At 48.1% G+C, this 14,608-nt stretch overlaps 1 protein-coding gene across 12 annotated transcripts in view; it reads right to left on the bottom strand.

Moving 5' to 3' along the window:
- Nucleotides 1-2,919: 2,919 nt before the first annotated feature.
- The window catches only part of GBF1 (golgi brefeldin A resistant guanine nucleotide exchange factor 1), a 119,327-nt gene continuing 107,638 nt past the window's right edge, over nucleotides 2,920-14,608 (bottom strand). For 8 of the 12 annotated variants that reach the window (XM_007080209.3, XM_007080208.3, XM_007080210.3 and 5 more), the window contains 18 exons: nucleotides 14,498-14,591; nucleotides 13,910-14,086; nucleotides 13,523-13,587; nucleotides 13,316-13,439; nucleotides 13,048-13,119; nucleotides 12,808-12,902; nucleotides 12,395-12,548; nucleotides 8,712-8,937; nucleotides 7,785-7,945; nucleotides 7,403-7,649; nucleotides 7,073-7,278; nucleotides 5,807-5,957; nucleotides 5,570-5,700; nucleotides 5,267-5,368; nucleotides 4,876-4,989; nucleotides 4,564-4,744; nucleotides 4,270-4,398; nucleotides 2,920-3,777 (listed from right to left, as the gene is read on the bottom strand). In XM_007080209.3, coding sequence (XP_007080271.1) covers nucleotides 3,497-3,777; nucleotides 4,270-4,398; nucleotides 4,564-4,744; nucleotides 4,876-4,989; nucleotides 5,267-5,368; nucleotides 5,570-5,700; nucleotides 5,807-5,957; nucleotides 7,073-7,278; nucleotides 7,403-7,649; nucleotides 7,785-7,945; nucleotides 8,712-8,937; nucleotides 12,395-12,548; nucleotides 12,808-12,902; nucleotides 13,048-13,119; nucleotides 13,316-13,439; nucleotides 13,523-13,587; nucleotides 13,910-14,086; nucleotides 14,498-14,591 — 2,710 coding nt within the window. In that variant the 3' untranslated portion in view covers nucleotides 2,920-3,496. The remainder of the gene's footprint in view (nucleotides 3,778-4,269; nucleotides 4,399-4,563; nucleotides 4,745-4,875; nucleotides 4,990-5,266; nucleotides 5,369-5,569; nucleotides 5,701-5,806; nucleotides 5,958-7,072; nucleotides 7,279-7,402; nucleotides 7,650-7,784; nucleotides 7,946-8,711; nucleotides 8,938-12,394; nucleotides 12,549-12,807; nucleotides 12,903-13,047; nucleotides 13,120-13,315; nucleotides 13,440-13,522; nucleotides 13,588-13,909; nucleotides 14,087-14,497; nucleotides 14,592-14,608) is intronic. The other 4 variants (XM_007080211.3, XM_042961084.1, XM_007080217.3 and 1 more) reach the window with 1 other exon arrangement.

Genomic DNA, 14,608 nt, shown 5'->3' with positions numbered 1-14,608 from the left:
CCCCACTTATCTATCAGTCAACTCCAATTCCCACTATTTTGTCTGGAGATTTTCACTGATTCAAAGTAGTTTGTCAGTTACTATAGCCTCATCTATCTGGGATTAAGAAACCTCTTGTTTATTCCACTAATTTCCAGCCTAATGATTATCTGTTTCTGTACCTAGCCCTATCACTATACCTGGCCCCAAAGCAGAGGCACCATGAATTCACTCCATTCATTCACTAATAAATAGTGAGGGCCTACTCTAGAAAATAAGGTCTTCGTTTGTAGATAAAAATCAAATGGGTTATATCAGTTGGTGATAAGTGCTAGTAGAAAAATAAAGTAGGCAAGGAGATAATAACAAGGGTTTTCTTTGTAGCAATGAGGGAAGACTTGTCTGATGAGGTAACATTTGAACTATGACTTGAGAAAAGTGAGGAAGGAAGTGATGTGGACATTTGGGGGAAAAGCTTTCCAGGTGGAGGGACCAGTTTCAACACAAATGTGTTTGGTATGTTTGAGAAAGAGCAAGAAGCTTAGGTAGGTGGGATAAAATAAGAACTTTGGACTCTATTCTGATGAGATGTAAAGCCTTTGGAGGTTTTTTTTCTTTAATGTTTATTTTTGAGACAGAGAGAGAGAGAGAGAGAAGGGGGGGGGGGCGGGGAAGGGCAGAGAGAGAGGGAGACACAGAATCCGAAGCAGGCTCCAGGCCCCGAGCTGTCAGCACAGAGCCCAACCTGGCCCTTGAACTCATGAGCTGTGAGATCATGAACCTGAGCCCAAGTCAGCCGCGCAACCAACCGAGTCACCCAGGCGCCCCTGGAGGGTTTTGAGCAATGAAGTGAAAATGATATGACATGTTTTAAAAAGATACACTTGCCTGCTGTGTGGAGAGTAGAGAGTACAGGACTGGAATAAAGGAGGGAGACCAGTGGTCCAACAGATGGTGGCTTAGACTTGGGTGAAAATGGGTGAGGATGGCGAGAAGTAGGCACATTCTAGATAAATTTGAATGACAGAAGCAACAAGATTTGCTTGAGGAGTCAGATGTAGGATGGGAGTGGTTTGGCTGAGAACCTGGAAGAATGAAGTTGTCCTTTAGTGACATGGGGCACACTGGGGGAGGAGTGGGTTTGTAGGGGGTGATCAAAATTTTTCCTTTGAGAGCCTGAGGCATGCAAGTGGAGATGATGAGGGGGAGTTGGACAAAAAGTCAGTGTAATGGATGGTATTTAGTCTTGACAGTGGACAGTATCACCTAGCAAGTGAGTGTGGAGACAGAATTTGAGGAACAAGGGCCAGGCCCTGGGGCATTCTAATGATTAGGACTGAGGAGCCACCAGCAAAGGAAACTTAAGAGGTATGGCCAGTGAGGCAGAGGAGAACCAAGAAAAACTAGTGTCTCCGAAGCTGAGCGAGGAGTATCGAAAGGAGGTATACTTGAACTAAATAAAATTCTTTTTCTTCAACTGAAGCTCAGGGGCTGAGTGGTTTTTACTTACTCATGGCCACCTGTCTCTCAAGCAGTGAACCCAGAACAAAAGCAAATACCTGAGGGGTGCTTGGGTGGTTCTGTTGGTTAAACGTCCAACTTCGGCTCAGGTCATGATCTCACTGTTGGTATGTTCAAACCCCAACACTGGGCTCTGCACTGGCAGTGTAGAGCCTGCTTGGGATTCTCTCTTTCTCCCTCTCTCAAATAAATATTTAAAGGCAGTGCTTGTGGAGCTCAAATGGGAGAACAGAGACATCATAGCTCATAGCTGAAGCAGAGGGCCCTAGTGTCCACCTGACTGAAGATCCAGGCCTGTCTGCATTCATACAGAAAAAGTGCAGATCAGGGGTGTAGCCATTCTCCTAATTTTCCTAGGGATAGGGTCAGGCAAGGCTTCTGGTTAGTGTGGAAACCAGGCATGGTCTGGACTACCTGGGGAGAATGAAGGAAGAGGGGAAAAACTAGTGTAGGAACTTCACGACGTTGCATGTATTTTTCCACATCAAGCTCTTCCCATTTCCAAGGTGCCCTTTTCTATACGTGAGGAAGGTACTTCCTGAGGTTTAGACTCCCAGCAACATCCAGGTGGTGGTACTGAGCAAAGGGAAGCCCGAGGTCCTGAATGATCATATAGCCAGCTGGTCCCAAATGAAGAGGGTGAGTGCCCATAACTCCCCATGGGGGAGGCCAGCCGGTAGTACAACAGGTAGTACCACTCCCTTGTCTCCCCGCAGAGGCGAAGGGACCACTTTGGAGGAAGAAGCCAAAACGAGGTAGATGCTTCATCCGGAAAAGCTCAATACATAGCATTCTACATCCCACCCTCAGCCCTGTAGGAGCCACTCTGCCTGCCCCCAACACACTCCCACTTATCTTACCATAAAACAAAGGGGAAGAATGGGAGGGGTTCTCCAATCATGCTTCAGTAACTGAGATGGATGGACAAAACTGTCCCTCCTCAGTCTGGGGCCAAAATGAATGCCCTGTGCCCAGAAACACACGATCACAGCTGTGGACAAGATGGCATCCTTCCTAAGCCCCACGGACTCCCCTTTGTGCTCCTGGACCACGAGGCACATCTGAGGGAAGACTTCTGAAGAACTACAGCTCAGCTCTGGTTCACTTTCCTTTTGACCCCAGTCTAGGCTGTCTCAGGTGTCAACCTTGGAGCAGTTAGGGAAGAGGACAAGTGCCCAAACCCTTGAATATCCCTGGTAACAAGGGCGCACTGCTGTTGTAGTGGTGGTGGTGATGGTTGTAGGGCAGCAACACTGGGGAAGGAATCCTGACTGGCGCCTGGATGGCTGGTAGCCTGGGGCCATGTGGGCCAGACTGTTGGTAGGCCAGCCTCACTTCTGTTCATGCAAGGTCCAAGCCCTGGGTATCCCAATAACATGGTGCCCATAAGTTCAAGAAGGAAACCAGAGGGAAAAGCAATGACATTGGTACTAAGACATTTATTACATCATAAAAAGTCCATTGTTGTCCTGTTTTTCCATATGTACATGCTCCTGTGGGTAGCAGTCCCTCTGTCCAGCCCCACCTGCCAACCCTCCATGGTGCCAATCAACTCTCCAAACCGACCAACTAATTAATAAAAGAGGAAGAACTGGAGGAGGTGGCCCAGGGCTGATGGGAATGGAGATGGGAGAAGGACACAAAGTGCAGAATGGTTGGCTTGGCTATCAATGCCTGACCACAGGGCAGGAGGGGCAGGAGGGCAGGCACTGCAGGCTGGCATAGAGATGCCTCCCCAGGGCTGCCAGGCTGCAGGCAATACCTGAGTGCACTCTCAGGTTAGAACCCCAGGAATGGAGAGCAAAGGAAAAAGGTTCCTCAGCCTGATTGTGGATTCCAGGAGGGGCTATAAAAATTCTTTTTCAGGTCCCCATCCAAGTAGCAGCGACAGCAGCTCAGGCTGGGCCTGAGAAGTTTGTGGCCCTTGGGACAGGTGGGAGGGTGGCCGAGGACAGCCTGATAGGAAGTACTGGTCCTGATCTCTGAGGAGCCTGCCTTAGTTGACCTCAGAGGTGGGCATGGGGTCTGTGGGGCGGGGTGTAGCCAGGAGGGGCACTGGTGAAGTGGCCTCAATGAGAGCAGGGTTGAGGATGATGGGCAGAGTCATGGGTGGTACACCCACCTGCAGTGGGGAGGCCAAGGGCTGCAGGATCAGTGGGGGCTGAGCCAGGGGAGGAGGCCCATCTGGAGTAGGGCTCAGTCTGCTGGGGCTAGACGCCACTGGTGATCCAGGGGAGCTGCTGTTGGCAGGCCGAGGGCCCTCAGGCTTCTCAAAGTCTACAGGGAGAGCGAGGGGCTGGTCAGACTCCCTCACATTCTCCAGCTGGCTTACCTAACCTCTGCTTTTCCCCATTGCTGTGAACAAAATGACTCCTACCAGGCTATGTAGTTGGCAATCTCCCCTTTAACGCATTCAAAAATGCAGTTACCTTATACCTACCCTCTATCTCCTTTGCTGTACCTCCAGTCAAGTAAATTATGGTCTGCAATTTACTAGGATCCCTCCTGAAGGGCAACTGCTGCATATTTATGTCAAGTCCCTGATCCAACCTTCTCCTCCCATGCCTGAAAATCTCAAGCAGGTAGCTCATCAGAGCTTATTTGGTCCTGTCACTTCCCACAGGAAGAGCAGGTGACCAGAATACTCTGGTTCCCTCCTTTCCCTGGCTCACAGCCCATGCTCAGTGGCAATCCCAAACTACCCTGGGCTTCCTCTTAGGCCTCCTACTTCTTGCTCAACACCCAGGAGGCTAGCTCAGAAGGACTCACCACAGACCCCCAGCTCAGAAGGCATCTCTGGAGGAGGTGGATGGCCAGGTGTCCTTGTGTCCCCAGCAGCAGGAGCCATGTGGGCTGAGGCCATAGGTTTTTGGGCATGTGGCTCCATGGGCATGGGGTCTGGGGAGGGCAGAAAAACCAGATGGCAGCTCTTAGTGTTTTCCTTCAAGCAGAGCCCTGGCTACCCAACAATCCTCCCACAAATATGAGATACAGAGAACTATTTATTAGCTCCAGACTCTCTGATGGGGACTCTTTTTGATAAAATTGAGCTAAGCCTCCTACCCTGGATGACAGTCTGCTTGAAGAGCTCATCTCGTAGGTGGGGCAGAAAACAGTCAATGCGCTCCCAGGTAATCTCCCAGAGGGCTGAGGGGCTGCCTCCTCGGGCATCTGCGTTGTGGAAAATCTCTGCTGTGTCCATCACCAGGAGCATGTTCTTCAGAGACTCAGGGATGGCCTCTGACTGTAGGTGGCAGTGGGACCATGTGGATGGGAAAGAGGGCATGGTGGAATATGGTAAGGAGGCATCCATCGAGGGAAAACAGCATGTCTTCCCAGCAGGTGGGAGAGGAAGCAGGCAGTGGTAGAACATACCAGTAAGTCACTGGAGCCTGCATGCATATACTTGTCCATGAAGTCCAGGATGGTCAGCCAGAGGGCCGCAAAGGTAGAGAGTGACAGCAGCGGAGACAGGTGCTGCAAGAAGACCTATGGCCCACCAGCCCCTTTTAGCAGAGGGGTCGGAGCAGTCTGCATCCCTCTCCAAGGCTGGGAAGGAAGCCTGCTCTATCTTGCATGGGAATCCTATAGCAGAGATTCCTCTGAATTCCAAGATCCTCCCAGGTCTCTGGGTTCTGCCGAGTCTCCACAGCTGGGGATCCTGAGCACCCACATTGCATCTCTAGGTCCTAGCAGAAGCCCAGCTTCCCTCCTTGCAGAGAGGCAAGTATGGGGAGAGTGGGTGGGTGAGGGCATTGAGCAGTACCTTAGAGAGCAGTGTGGAAGCCCTCATTCGAGTCTCCTCCATCCCACCCACATCTGCAGGGCTGATGTTCTCCAAGAGTTTGGTCAGTAGAGGAAACAGCACCTGGTAGGTAAAGAGCCAATGTCTCCCTAGCAGGGTCAGTTGGCAGCCTTGCCCCAAGGAAGCCAGGGGGTGGGGTGGATAAGCACAGAGCAGAAGAGAAAAATAGGATGCAGGCTGAGGACTGACATCAGGGGCTCTTCAGGCTGCCCAGCTCTATCTTAAGGCTTTGAACTTTGCCTTAAGACTAGAGGGGAGTCCTACCTTGTTAAAACAGGACTCCCACTCCAGGGCATCTAGCTTTTGCAGATCATGTACCAGTAGTGCTCGCTGCAGATAGGTCAGTGCCTGCATCCGCACCTGGCGCCGGGCATCACAGCACAGGCAGGCGATGCCTGAGAGTGAGAACAGGCTCAGGATCCTTCAGGCATCCTGATCCTGGTGCTTCCCAAGCTCCAGCTTCACTTCTGCCCCTGCCCTGCCTGCTCCCCTGATGTTTACCCTGCAGTAAAGGGCACCAACAGTGGGCCCAGAGGGTGCGTGAATCTGCTTCGATCTTCCGACCACCTGTCTCCAGGTGGCGCTGCTCCTCCGCCCACGAGCTGTAGATAGAGGCCGCTCTCGTGTGTAGGGTGTGCATCAGGTCTAACAACTGGGGGTCACAGGAGAGGCAGGATGAGTTAAGGTCCGTGGGTGCCCCCCTACCCCCAAAACACTGTCCCTGACTGAGTCTTCAAGGGAGACCCTACTACCAGTGACACCATACTCTACCCCTCCCACCCCGCCTTTTCTCTTCAACTTCATGAGCTAGTTGCCCCCTTCCAGCCAGTGCTTCCCGAAGTTGGGTATTACTCCTAGTGCAGGAGACGTGAGGAGGTGTGTGGAATAAGTATTTAGTAACAATGCATTACATGGTGAAAGAGGTACTTTCTTTTCAATTCTCTTTCATACCTTCTGATGACAGATTAAGCCTCATCTTATTAATTTCACCTTACAAACAGAAAGCAAACATCAGACTCAGAGGCTCTGGTGGGCAATAGTGTGTGGTCAACTTTAATAATTTTTTTGTTTTCAGGATTTTTCTACAGTTATTAAGGCAATTAGTTCTCCATTTATTCAGTGATATGAAGTCTGCTTGTAAAATAAATTTTATATACCTTGAATAGACAAAGAATAGCTCTGGAAGGATAGACAAGAAACTGGTGGCAGTGTGTACCTCTGGAGAGGGGAACTTAGCAACTGGGGGCAGAAATGGAATGCGACTTTTTTTTTTTTTTAAGTTATGCGTGTTTTTTTTTTTTAATGTTTATTTATTTTTGAGAGAAAGAGAGAGAGACAGAGAGAGGGGGAGAGAGGGAGCAGAGGAGGGGCAGAAAGAGAGGGAGACACAGAATCTGAAGCAGGTTCCAGGCTCTGAGCTGTCAACACAGAGCCTGACGCAGAGCTCGAACCCACTAACTGTGGGATCATGACCGGGGTCAAACTTGGATGCTTAACTGACTGAGCCACCCAGGCACCCCGGGACTTACTTTTATCTGTTTACCCTTTTCTACTTTTGAACTTTGTACATATGCATGTATTACTTATTCAAAACATAAACCTTAAATATTAAGGTCTGGATATTGGATAGGGGAACACTGTGGAGGTGGTGGCCAAGGTCCTGGGTTGGAAAACAGGTCCTTCTCAGCCTTGGCTGTCCCTGGCTCTGCCCAGGCTCCCAATGTCACGAGGAGGGAGAGGAGAGCAAGTAAAGGATGCCATACTTACGTCCTGACTGACCTGTAAAGACACCGTATGGTAGCTGGCAGGCACGCCTTCATCCTCATCATCGTCACTATGCCCACCTCTAGTGGCATGTTGGCTGGAGGTTCGAGGCCGCCGAAGCACTGAGCCTTCCTTGGATTTCTTCTTGAAGCGGTTTCCTTTGCTGTCATATTTGTGACTCTTGCCACGTTTCTCCTGGGACTTGCACCCTGAGCAGAGCCAGACCCAGGTCACAATTCTACATCCATGGACACAGACGGCCTACCTTTTCCTCCCTTTCCCCCGTATATTCCCATGGTTACTCCCCAACTGCACCTTCATTGGGTAACCCACCGCCATTCAGACTGGCCTCCACAAAGATGCGGAGAGTCTTGACGCAGAGCTCAAAGTTGTCAGGTGTAATGTGGGCAGCATCACGCACAATGAACGACAGAGATTCCACACATTTAAGCAGGGACTTAGTGTCATGTGGCCCGAGGTCCAGCCCCACTGTTAGGCTGTACTGATTGACCAGGGGTGAAGGGCCTAGCCGGCTGGGCCCAGGACCTGGCTTGGAGTTATCGATGTCATCCTTCCCCACCTGTAAAGTACACAAGAGTTGCCGGGAACCCAGGCTTGAGCCTGATCTTCCCCCTAGATGTCCTGCTGGAGGACCAGGAATCTTTCCCACAGGCCAAGGAGGGAAGACTCACCCACTACCTGTATGCTCACTTACCACTAACCAACCGCTGTTGACCACATCAGCATCTGTGGCTGATCGGTGGATCTTGCCAGGCCTACAATGGTCAGCATAGACCTCTGAGTCAGAAGTGTATCCTCGGTCCAGGCTCACATCATTCTGATGGTAGGATGGGAGTTCGCTGTCTGATTGGGCCCCTGAGTCAGCAGGGAGAAGGGCAGAGTCAGGGTGGAAAGGGGGACACTGGGATGAGGGATGATTTCAATTCTGAGAAGTAGGTGCTGAAGCCTGGCCTCTCCTCTCTCTTGGTCCAGCTTAGTTTCAACCCTGTCATCAGAGGGCTGCAGGATGGTCTGGACGGATTTTTTTTTTTAAGTTTGTTTATTTATTTGGGGGGGGAGAGAGAGAGAAAGAGACAGAGACAGAGAAACAAACAGACCATGAGTGGGGGAGGGGCAGAGAGAGAAGGAAGAGAGAGAATCCCAAGCAGGCTCTGCACTGTCAGCACAGAGCTTACCATGGGGCTTGATCCCATGAACTGTGAGATCATGACCTGAGCCAAAGTCAAGAGTCAGATGCTTAACCGACTGAGACTTCCAGATGCCCCTGGACAGATTCTCTCTTGACCAAATGTGGCAGCAGGCTAATTTGGGCTCCTGATGGTATCTAGTAGCAGCTAGGGGGTGCGGGTGGTGGTGAGGACATAGTTTCTGATAAAACAGTCCTCAGGACAGTAGGAAGCCTGGTATTATAGCTGTTTATATTGCCTACTAGCTTTCATGCTGTTTAACCCATGGGTGCTGGGGAAAGGCCAGTGGGTACAGGAAGCTCTGGAAGCAGATGGCAGAAGCCAGGGGTGTCTAATCTGCTAAATGCAATAGCCTGTATTTTGTTTTCCTGTCTCAACCCCTGGGGCCATAACTGTTTATCTGCCAATGTGGGTCTCCCTGGGAAAGGGCTTACCAGCATCAGGTGCATCAGCCCTGGCTGTGGCCTGCAGTGCAGCTGGAGGTTTTACGCCTGAGCCAATGCATTCCAGTAGCGTGAAGAGGGTGGCCCAGTCATCACCTGAGTGGATGTTGGCTGCGTTGGTCTTAAGGAGTTCATGGAGCCCATAGGCTACCTGGTGACTGACTCGGGACAGCACGCTGGGCTTCATTAGTAGCAAAATGCGCAGGGAGAGCAGCACCTAGGTGGATGGGAAGCAGGAAGTGGGCACACAGCTTCTTGTCTAGTCTCCTTTCCCACCAGTTTTCTTAGGCCAGTGAGGATGGTTTGGCTAGGACCCAACTGGTCCTGCTGCTGGTCTTTTCTTTTTTTCAGTCTTTTTTTAATTAAAAATTTTATTGAGTTATGGATTCATATGCAGCTATAAAACCTAACACAGAGAGATCTCTTCTATGCTTTGCCCCATTTACACCAACGGTAACGTTATGTAAACTATAGTATATGATAACCAGGATACTGATATTGATACAATCCACTGATCTTATTCAGGTTTCCCCAGTTTTACTTTACTCATATGTGTATTAGGTTCTTAGTCACCTAAGTCACTTAGTCAACTTAGTCACCTAATTTTAGGTCTATGTAGCCTTCGCTAGTCAAGATGCTGAATAGTTCCACCACCACAGGATTCCCCGTGTTGCCCTTTTATAAACACATCTGCCTCTTTTTTGCCCCCATCCCTATCCCCTGGCAATCTGTTCATAACTTCTAAAATCCTGTCGTTTCAAAAATGTCATATAAATGGAATTATATAATATATAGCCTTTTGAAATTGGCTTTTTTTCACTCAGTATAATCCCTTGGAGATTCATCCAAATTGTTGTGTTTATCAATAGTTTGTTGCTTTGGTTACTGAACAGTCTTAAGGACTTAAGGACATATGTCCCACAGTTTAACTATACCTGTTGAAAATCATTTGGGCTGATTCCAGTTTTGGGCTATTACAAATAAAGCTTCTATGAACATTCATGAATAGGTTTTTATGAGAAAGTAGGCTTTAATTTCTTTGGGATAAGTGCCCAAGAGTGCAACTGCTAGATTGTGTGGTAACTGCATATTTAGTTCTATGAAGAAACTGCTGACAGAGGAGCTGTACCATTTTACATTCCCATCAGCAATATATGAGTGACCTTTACCCTTGCCGGCATTTGGTAATATCACTATTTTTTACTCTAGTCTTTGTGGTAGGTGGGTAGTAATATCTCATTGTGGTTTCAATTTCCATTTCCCTGTGGGGTAATAATGTTGAACATCATTTAAGTGTTTTCATGTGCTTATTTGCCATCTGTATATCTTCTTCAGTGAAATGTCTATTCATATTTTTTGCCCATTTTCTAATTGGATTGTTTCTTTACTGTTGTATTTTGAGTTCTTTTATTTAGATGTTAGTCTTTTCTCAGATATGTAATTTGCAAAGATATGCTCCTTATCTTTTCATCCTTTTCACATTAGCTTCCACAGAGTATAGTTTTAATATTGATAGAGTCCAATTTATCAATTTTTCCTTTCATGGATTGTGCTTTTGGTATCAAGTCTAAGAATACTTTGCCTACCTCCTGAAGATACCCTCCTGTATTTCTTCTTAAAGGTTTCGTACTCTGGGGCACCTGGGTGGCGCCTGAGACTTTGGCTCAGGTCATGATCTTACAGCTCGTGAGTTCAAGCTCCGTGTCGGGCTCTGTGCTAACAGCTCGGAGCCTGAAGCCTGCTTCCGATTCTGTGTCTCCCTCTCTCTCTGCCCCTAACTCACTCGCATTCTGTCTCTGCCTCTCTCAAAAATAAATAAACATCGGGGCGCCTGGGTGGCTCAGTCGGTTAAGCGTCCGACTTCAGCTCAGGTCACGATCTCACGGTCCGTGAGTTCGAGCCCCGCATCGGGCTCTGGGCTGATGATGGCCCAGAGCCTGGAGCCTGCTTCCGATTCTGTGTCTCTCTCTCTCTCTCTCTCTGACCCTCCCCCGTCCATGCTCTGTCTCTGTCTCAAAAATAAATAAACGTTAAAAAAAAAATAAAAAAATAAATAAATAAACATTAAAAAAGTTTAATAAAAAAAACCCAAATTACTTAGCCTAACTATATTTAGAAAAAAAAAAAAAAAAGGTTTCATACTTCTACAGTTTACATTTAAATCTATGATTCTTTTTTTTTTAATGTTTATTTATTTTGAGAGAGAGACGGACAGCGCACACAAGCATGAGCAGGGTAGGGGCAGAGAGAGGGGGAGAGAGAATCCCAAGCAGGTTCTGCACTGTTAGCATGGAGTCCCATGCCGGGCTTGATCTCATGAACCATGAGATCATGACCTGAGCTGAGATCAAAAGTTGGACCCTTAACCGGCTGAGCCACCCAGGTGCCCTCTAGGATTCATTTTGAAATAATTTTTCTATAAGGTATAATACTTAGGTCAAGGTTCACTTGTTTGTTCCCCACCCACTGATTTCAATTGTTCCAGCAACTGAAAAAGCTATCCTTCCTCCACCGAATTGTTTTTGCACTTTTGTAAAAAAAAAATTAGTTGAGCTGGGCACCTGGGTGGCTCTGTCAGTTGAGCGCCCGACCTTGATTTAGGCTCAGGTCATATTTCCCAGTTTGTGAGATCGAACTCTGCATCAGGCTCAGTGCTGACAGTATGGAGCTTGCTTGGGATTCTCTCTCTGCTCCTCCCCTACTCACGTGCATGCTTGCTCTCTCTCAAAATAGATTAAATATATAAGCTGAAAATAAGTTAGTTGAGCATCTTTGTGTGGGTCTATTTCTGGGTTCTTTCTTCTGTTCCACTGCTTTATGGGTCTGTCTCTCCACAAATACCAGTCTTGATTACTGCAGTTATACAGTAAGCCTTAATAGCAGATGGAGTGATTCTTCCCTCTTCCTTCTTTCTCAAGATGTCTGGCCATTCTAGGGCCTGTGTTTTTCCATCTAAATTTTAAAATAAGCCTAGGCCTACAAAAAACCTTGCTGGGATTTTCATGGATTTTCTCCATTGTATTAAACTTACAGATGAATTTATGGGAGAACTGACATCTTTACTATGCTGAGTCTTCAAATTCATTAACTTGGTATGCCTTTTCAGTTATTTAGATCGTCTTTGATATCTTTCATTAGAACTTTATACTTTTTAGCATACAGATCCTATACATGTTTGTTAGGTGTGTATCTCAGTATTTCACTTCATTTGAAGCACTTGTAAATATTGTGTTTTTGGTTTCATTTTCTATACGTTCACTGTTAGTATCTGGACATGTGATTAATTTTTTGTGTTAATCTAATATCCTGTAACCTTGCTGAAGTCACTTATTAGTTCTATGCTGGCTGTCTTTTATACTTGAGCCAAGAGATCTCAGGAGAGTCCTAAGCATGAGAACCAGGAAACCAGGTATAGGGCTGAGAATGCCACAAGGCAATAACCATCCAGCCCTACAGAGCAGAGCAGATACAGAACCTACAGAGATGCTAAGGACCAGCTTAGGCTCATCCCCAATGCCAGCTGTTAGATTTCCTCCAGCCCTGTGACAGGTCACTGGGCTCATGCTATGGAGCACTAAATGTACTTACTCTCTGTCTCGGGCATTATCCATAACGGACACTGTGGCTTTAGTCCCCTGCATAACTGCCTGCCCTCCCAGCTGCACTCTGCTTACCTGGCCACTGATCTCTTCTCTGCGGAGCAGTCGAATGGCCAAGCGCAGCAGCCCCACCACTGCCCGCTCCACAAGGAAGCAGAAATCCTGTGCCTGGACACATAGGTGATACAGATGGTCTCGAACAGTCTGCCACACACAACCCACACGGTCCCTGAGGAACATAAGGGTGAGGACAGTTTCAGTTGGAGAGGCCACTAGGTAATAAGTCTCTTTTTTAGATCCAGGTTAAGCCTTTCAGGGCTCATTGGTTATTATACCCTAAGCAGGCAGGTATAATGAGCAAGCTTCTCCTCCACTGTCTACAGCTTCATGTGCTTCTTGCCCCTAGAGCCCACTCAGCAAGATGGCTCCAGTCTTCCATCCCTTTGGCACAAGCCCAGTATGAGGCCTGCCTAAAGACTGCCTTCTACCTGTTCTCCAGCACAATCCTCAGCAGCATCTCCAGGCAGAAAGCAGCATCCTCCTCATCATATGTCTCTTCATCTGGTGTCACTGAGACTAGAGCCTAGAGGAGAACAGCAGGAAAGCATGGAGAAACCAGCCCCTTGGGCCTGCCCTGACAGAAATTAAGGCATTTAAACATCACTGTCCCCACCTCCCCTCCTAGACACAGCCAGCCCTTTCATCTCTCTTTCCTCTTCATTCTGTACCTTCATGAGCTCCTGCAGTGACTCCAGCTGAAGAAACTTGCTTTCTGTGATCATTTTTTCTGGGTCACATTGCTAGAGGGGGCATGAGAGAGAGGGGGTCAGTGACAAGCACTGGAGGGAAGAGAATATTCCCAAGAGGTAGGGAGAGAGAGTAGGAGTGAGCTCTGGCCACAAGTCCTGGGTGATTCTACTCTTCAGTTCCTAGGGCAGCATCTATCTAGTAGGGAGGGATCTAGGCTTGTTTACCAGGGGTAGGCAGGCCAGTTACCTTGATACAGTCTAAGGCTGCTCTTTTGGCCTCTTGGTTCTCAGTGGATGGGCCTCGCACACTAGACTGTTCAGTACCACTTAGTGTCAGCCAGCTCACAAAGCTTAGCACTGTTGACTCTCCTCTGTAGAAAGAGTTCAAGCCCTGGTGAGCTCCAGAGTTCTGACCTTCCCTTCCCGAAGCCTTTAGCCTCTGATCTGCCCTCACCGATTTGATGGTGTCTCCTCCCTCTGTAGAGAGATCTTGCCATTGGGATCCACGAAATCTTCTACCTGGAAAATCAGGCCAAGAATAATTTCTCTCCATATGCCCTTTGCATTTCCTGCTCCTCCATGTAAAGTTCTCTGGCTTTCTTCCTGAAGCTCACTGCCCCACATTACTGACTAGACCCCCTACAGTTGGTGACCGGCAATGGTTTATACCAGCCTTCATTTATAGCTATCCCTTCACCCAAGATCTGTGGTCTCACATTTGAGGTGTTCTTGGTAAGCTTCAGCAGTCATCAGGCCCAGTGCTACTTTCAACCAGTTCAATACACAGATAGCACAGAGTTTACAGGCTTTTGCCTTGTTATTAGTCTCCTATAAGAATTACCTCCACCATAGCTTTGGGTAGCAGTTGGGCCCGGAAGAGCTGCAGCATGGCCTCCATGATATTCTTCCAGCCCTCCCGCAGGATGTCACCGTGACGATGGGCTAAATGGAATACCGTCTTAGCTGCAATATGGGCTTTGGGGTTGCTTCCAAACACACTAGGCAGGTTCTCAATAGACTAAAAAAAAGATGATGAGAAAAGGCTTAGGGTCTGGTAAATATCTAGAAAGAAGATCTTTAGGACTCTGCCTATGGCTCCCTGAGGGCCCTTCTGTTTGCTACGCTTCAATCCCTCCTAATACTGGTCGGAAGGGCTAACCTGGATAAGGCTTTCCCCAGTGATGTATCTCCTCTCCCATCCCAATTACATGAGGTGACATTATTCTCATCCTAAGGGGTTACAATACATGAGGTGACATTATTCTCATCCTAAGGGGTGTGAAACAGAAATGGCCTAAGTGCTGCTGTAGTCTAGAGGGAGTGAAGGAATACTCTGAGAGAAAACAGCTCCACAGATAAGGATAGATCCATGACTAAAAGAGAGGTCCTCCTTTGGAACTCTAAGTACATAGTTCTTGCCGCTGCTCACCTCACTGCTGAGAGCTGTGAATTTGCACAGAGATATGATGAGATTGTCAAATACATCGCTGAGGCCATAGTGGGCGGAGATCATGGCGCACTTCCTGTAATGTCACATCCC

The sequence above is a fragment of the Panthera tigris genome, chromosome D2, assembly GCF_018350195.1.
Source record: "Panthera tigris isolate Pti1 chromosome D2, P.tigris_Pti1_mat1.1, whole genome shotgun sequence".
Taxonomy (NCBI): Eukaryota; Metazoa; Chordata; class Mammalia; order Carnivora; family Felidae; genus Panthera; species Panthera tigris.
This window is presented reverse-complemented; position numbering and strand designations above follow the sequence as displayed.